The sequence below is a fragment of the Periophthalmus magnuspinnatus genome, chromosome 21 (assembly GCF_009829125.3).
Source record: "Periophthalmus magnuspinnatus isolate fPerMag1 chromosome 21, fPerMag1.2.pri, whole genome shotgun sequence".
NCBI classification, from domain to species: Eukaryota; Metazoa; Chordata; class Actinopteri; order Gobiiformes; family Gobiidae; genus Periophthalmus; species Periophthalmus magnuspinnatus.
The window spans coordinates 9,891,219-9,897,420 of record NC_047146.1 but is presented as its reverse complement, the minus strand read 5'-3'; the positions used below and the strand labels follow the sequence as shown (position 1 = coordinate 9,897,420).

Here is a 6,202-nt window from a genome sequence, read left to right as displayed (position 1 = left end):
GTGAACTTCTGATGTAGAGCTAAAGGTTACCAAGCTTTTTGTCTGTTCAGTACTGGTCTCTCCCACACTCCCACACTGTTCAAACAAGCACGGAAAAGCACATTAGTAAATCAGTGAACCTTAGTCAATGATTGAGAGTGATTTGTCTATTACTGCCATGTAAGTCTGCCTTGGTCTGGTCATTACAAGAATGTGGCCATTGTGGAAGTATAAAGCCTACCACAAAAAATAAATAAATAAATAAATAAATAAAAATTCTGCGCATGTTTTTTTGTTGTTTTTTTTCATTGCTCAGATGCCTTCAATAATAAAAAAAAACATATATATTTTTTTATTATATAATTTAAAATGCCATGTAAAGGGTTAATAATTTTGATAAAGATGTGATTTCCCTTGGTGTTAAAAATAAAAGCATCAGAACCGTTCCTGTGTTTGATGATCTGTAATCTTGATAATAAAAAATATGGAAATTGAAATACTAAACCTCTTTTCAGCAATATTCTATCTATTGGCATGCACCTGCTGTAGTGTTTATCTTGCCTGAAGCACTAGCACACCTAGTTTTAATTAGTTGTATAATGATTGTCTTTATAATAACACCCATAAACAAATAAAATATATTACTTTCTTTATTGTAAACAAAAGAATATTTAATATCATTCATTCAGACAACATTCATTTGCAACTAAATTTTTTTCTCTTGTTTAAAGTATGAACAGAGGTAAAACTAGAGCCCCATAAATCAGTCAGTTTTATTTTTATCCACTTGGTAATTATTGATTGAAAACCTTGCAGTGGAGGTATGCTAGCTTCTCTGTTCGACTTTTCCTCAGCAGGGGAAACCATTCCTGATGGTTCAGATCCACAACCTTGTATCCTATCAGCTTCAAGTGCCTCCTCTTCATGGCGTGAAGTCCCAACAGCTGATCAGAATGGTAGCAATAGTGATTTCTGTTGCACACTTGGATGGCAAGTTTCACTGGTCCTTTATTTTCGTTACACACTGAACTTTTGGTTAACATGTCTGTGACTTCATTGGTCAGGAATAAGCCAGTATTGAACAGGTCTCCCTCATCTGGCTCTACGCTATGAAGCAATGTGGGCTTTACGACTTTTAATGATGACTTTTTATTTTTGGTATTTAATAACTGAGCAACGAGATCATCTGTCACTTTAACTCCAATGTTCACTTTGTCCCAGTTATAAAAATTCTCACTTTTGGAAGACGTTTTTTCAGGTGTGGTATTGCATGGTGGCGTCACAGGAATGGGCTGTCCCTTTGAATCCAAATGCACCTCTAGATCGATGGAGCGGGTGTACGGCAATATCATCCTCTTACACACAAACTCCTCCCCTCCAAGCAAATCCTTTAAACATAACTCCGCTTGCACGACTTCCTGTTTCTGGCAAATATCTGACTCTGCGAATTTCCAAAGCATGTCCGCCACCTCTTCTTGTAGATCCGAGGTCAGCCGTGGTCCGGTCCAATGTGGTAGTTCCAGCTCGACGGCGCCATTTAAAGTGTACAAGTCTTTCTTCAGATCTAGTTGTGTTGATTTGAGTGCCAATTTAACAAATTCTGGGCTAAGTGCTAATGATATTAAATCTTCAGGGAAAGTAGAGACGAAAGCAAGCCCTAAAAGTCCAGTGAGGAGATGTTCTGGGTAGCGATAAAATTCAGCTTTACGTTGCCTTAGCGCCTCTGTCAGACTAGGATACAGACTTGGGCTTTTAACAGGGAGAAAGCCTAATGTCCCGTATGCCCACAAAAGCTTACATGAGTCTTTACTCCTACAATGTGGCACCATTAAGGGAACTCTTTCTGCTATTGCCGTAAGTATATTGTCATTGCGATAATGCAGAGCTGAACAGGCCAGTGCCATGTGCATGAGCCCCTGTATGCCCATCCTGTGTGCACGCCTTGGTACCTCCTTTCCCATCGCGTCCAACCACTCCTTGTGATACAGATAGCTGAATCTCAAATACTTCATCACATTGACTAGTCCAAAGTCGCTCATGTCCTCCACAAAAACATGCGCCTTGTCCAGAATACGCATCACAGCTCCTTCTGATAACGAGGTTTGGGATTTAAAAAGACCCAAGCATACAGTGCCCACCTCTTCTGGTTGTAGCTCATGTAAGTGGCGCATCAATAGTTGTTCCAGAGGTTGAACCAGTTCTTTAGGGCAATATCTGCCTTCTCCCATGATATAGAGGAGTTGTACCAGCTCTGGAGTCCTTATCTGGCCTATATATAAAGGGACAGATGCGTAAACGCTTTTCAAATATTGGGGCACCTGCTTCCCAATGCAGCGCCACAAATCAGCAGCGAACAGAAACTGGTGTAAAGTCATTTGGTCGACTCTACGGCTCAACTCTGATTCATACAGGGCTAATACACTGTGAGCTGAGGGCATATCCAGCCACACAAATGCCTGCAATACCTCCAATAGCTCAGATAGAGAATATAGCTGCAGGTTTTCAACTGAATATCGAAGTAGCATGACAAAGCGCTGGTCACTCCTCACTAGTGTAGTCTTGTCGGGGTCCACAGAGCTGAGCTCCCAAAGAATACTGGAGACATCAGACGGTTTCAAAGCACCTTTTAGCACAGTAACTTTTTTTAATAGCCCCCAGGATTTGTCCAATGAAGTAGGGGAAGGCCGCTGGGTAGTATTCAGAGATATGCATGAATATTCTGGTCTGCATTTGAGGAAGGCACGTGTATCAAATCTAATGTCTGGTGGGATTGGTTGTCTACGTGCCTGTGATTGCATTTCAGGGCTTTTGTTAAATGCCAAGTCAAGCAGAGTGTTTTTAGTACTGGAAAGATGTCGCGAAGAGCTGACACTATATGTATTACCTTGTTGCCAGAAACAAGGTGTAAGAATGGGCAGACATGGTTCATCCTCTTCATTGTCTCTTTGGCTCAGAACGGTCTGTACATTTCTGATGTGGCAATATGAAGAGGGGCTATAGAAAAGTTTGTATGCAAGTTGAGGTCCTTCTTCTACGGGTTGTGATGCTTCATCAGTCTCACCCAGATCATCAACATCCTGCTCTGCTTTTCTGTGCTGACAACGTGCCAGGATCAAGCTTTTTTGCAATCTTGAGAGGTAATGTAGCCTCAGCACACGTTGATGGAATACAGAGGTAGCCATCAATCTGTGCAGAGTAAAACAACAGAAGACAGAAGGGTTCAGAAGAGACTCATTTAGTGCAACGTGACTTAACATTTTGAAAAGTGGGATGATTGTAGAGTCTACACTTCTGTAATCTGCTTTAGAGCAGCCTACACCCTAATAGAGCGTTATAAGATACATTACCTTTTGCTTTCTGATAGTGTGGCAACGCTGATCCCAAACAGTTATTGTCCTACGGAGTTGGAGCATCAGTCTCCCAAGCACATGTCTACAATGACACCGGTATTCGTTTACTGACCTCCACAATAAGAAGCGCCCTTTGGCATACATCTATAAACAATACGCAGATGAGCGTATACTTCATGCATAGGCTGTACTAACACATTGTCTTGCCGCAGCTGATAAAAAAAAGAAGACAGATAACAAATTTACTAGTTTTGTGAACCACGGGATCCGCCATGACTGACCAACATATGACCTACGGAAGCCGCAAAGGTTCAAAATGAACGAACAGAAAAGCTAGCGATTTATTTAGTTTTATTTACTTTGTGTATCATTTTGAAGAACTAATTAATAAAATGGCTTAGGATATGATATGACCCTATTATGATACATATTTTGACTCGATGTTTTTTTTTTTTTCTTTTGCAAAGATTTTTTTTTTTTTCTAATTCAGAGAAGTCAAATAAAATTTTCACAAATAAAATAACGCCTGTAATTACACTAAACGTAATATTAAAGACATTCTAATAAGTTAAGTTACGTTGCGGTTTTCTCTCGAACGATTCAACAAGATAAAACTGAAAAGATTATAAAACTCAAATAATTTGGTGATACAGCCTATGGTGATTATGAAACGTTGTTTGACAAAACTTAAGTATGTTGTCATAATATAAAGCTTCCATTGTTTGTGTTGTAAAGGGGTAAGATGTGCGGTGAAAGCTGAGGGGCACTTTCTTTAGAGGAAGTACTTGCTTTATGCTAATGAAGAGGAGTTGGGCTGCTGCTGGGAGCCGCCCTTCATTCACCACATGGTTAAACCGACTCTACTCGCGCCACTTTCGCAATCTTACTACGCTTCCCAAACTCCAAACAAATCCCAATACTACCACATGGTTGGGTTTTTTGGGACTGTAGTCGCCGGCGCGGTTTACTTTGAGAAGTATTTTCTTTCCTCTCTTCGTCAAATAATGCTGAAACAGTGGGTAAACGGTAAGTCTGAACAAGTGAGTGAAGATGGTGGATTTTTAAGCTAGTGTCTTGTTACGCGCATGTTGTTGGCAGGAGACCTGTTGTTAGCCTTTTCTGGAGTTGCGTCCACAAAGTCATGCTTAGAATTGTATACTACAAAATAAATAGATTTGTCGTTCACGTTGGAAAAAACACGTTTAATCGTCAGTTTCCGCATCTGAAAGCGATGTTGTGCGGAGCGCATGGCAACCTCTTCTCCAGCGCTGGAGAATGAGGGAGATTTGAAAAACATGTGTTGCTGCACCTCAAGTTGTAGCTTGGAGAAGTGGCTCTCACCTTGGAAAATAAGCGTTTAATGCATACATTCAAATGTCAAGTTCCGTAAACGCGCATGCGTTTTATTAAGTATATAAACAAAAGGAGTAGCGTGTCCCGTGTGTTTCTGCGACGCTGTGCCTCTTAAAAGTACTCCAGAACAAAGCGGCAGCACATGGGGCTGGTGTAGGCCGCGCGTTAGCATGTGCTAACACTCATCTGTATCACCTGTATATCTAATACACATTTGTCACGATCTTTATGAACTTGCAGTATATATTGTTGAATGTACTTTCGAGGTGGCATCTCACCCGCGTGTTAATGTAATAGCGCTGTACAGGAAAGCGCCGACACGCGATGTTAGCCTCTCAGTATTAGCCGCTAACACATTGGTCTTTTAATGGTTTATGTTTTCGTGTCTAAACATTTTAAAGTATATACATTACGCCCTTTGGCAGATATATGAGGTGTTAATGTGTGTTACCAGTGTTGTGTATGTAAAAGTGGTGCAGTGTCTTGGTTCACACGCGTTAGCTCGTGGCTAGCGCATGCTTCATCGTGCCGTGTTTTGATGACTCCTTCGTGCTCTACTCGCTTGTTGTGTGCGGCTCTACTCGGAGTTAACTTTGCAGTGGCTCTACGCACGTGCGCGCGTCTCTGCGTACGCATCACATGCACCTGATCACATTTTGGGTGTAATAGATGTGTAAATAATTTAAAACGAGTTTACATTGTAGAGTTTCCATATTGGTGAGCATGTTTATAAAACGGTCAATTGCGGACTTGTAGGCGCCATGTTGCCGTGTGGGGGAGGGGTGGACAATGTGACTACGGCTCTTATGTTTCTCTCAGGTCCAATGGGTCCAGCTCTGTTTCAGATGCCCATTGGTCATTTGTTGTAGTTGTTTAAAGTTCAGGGCTAGTAAGATTGTTTTGGTTATTGTGATGGGGGAAAAAAATCCAATCTATATTTGATTTAGTCATGTATGTGTTTGGTATGCCAAATTTAGGTCATCTTATTGTTAAAGTAGCCTACACAAATTTCAGTTTCTGTTGCATTCTTTATTTAAAGATAGAATTAATCTTATGTAATCCATAAAAAATAAAAATAAACTGGCTTCAGGTATCTTATCTAAATTGGTTTGCTACACTTAAGTAAATTGAATACACCATGTGTTTAGATGACTTTGTGAAATGTAACTGTGTGTTTAAGTTTTTGAAAAGATTAGGTTCTTTTGAGACATCAGTAACATCATTCTGTGTTGTTTGTGCTTACAGGCTAATTCTATGGCGTGTCTTTCCTGGAGACCTCTTCATTGTGGACTTGAAGCCAATTTGATGTGAATAAAACCCCCTACCTCTGACATTTAAAAGTCACTGTAGTGTCAAAGTGCTTACAGTGCAGGTAGTCTTGTATAATCTACTGCAGTGGAGGCACTTTCAGCACTATTGTGATGAGAGAAATTGTAGGAGCTCTGCCTGAATACGCTGCTCTTCACCAGGGCGCACACAAGGTCTGGGTGTCTGCTCTTTTCAGCACTTCACCTCCAGCC

General features: G+C 40.8%; 1 protein-coding gene across 1 annotated transcript; it reads right to left on the bottom strand.

Moving 5' to 3' along the window:
• Positions 1–612: 612 nt before the first annotated feature.
• On the bottom strand, positions 613–3,634 carry LOC117389641 (FAST kinase domain-containing protein 5, mitochondrial). Its single transcript, XM_033987337.2, has 2 exons — positions 3,327–3,634; positions 613–3,165 (listed from the first exon to the last, which is right to left on the bottom strand). The coding sequence occupies exon 2, from the start codon at positions 3,159–3,161 to the stop codon at positions 774–776; it is 2,388 nt and encodes a 795-aa protein (XP_033843228.1). The 5' UTR covers positions 3,162–3,165; positions 3,327–3,634; the 3' UTR covers positions 613–773.
• Between the last annotated feature and the right edge of the window lie 2,568 nt (positions 3,635–6,202).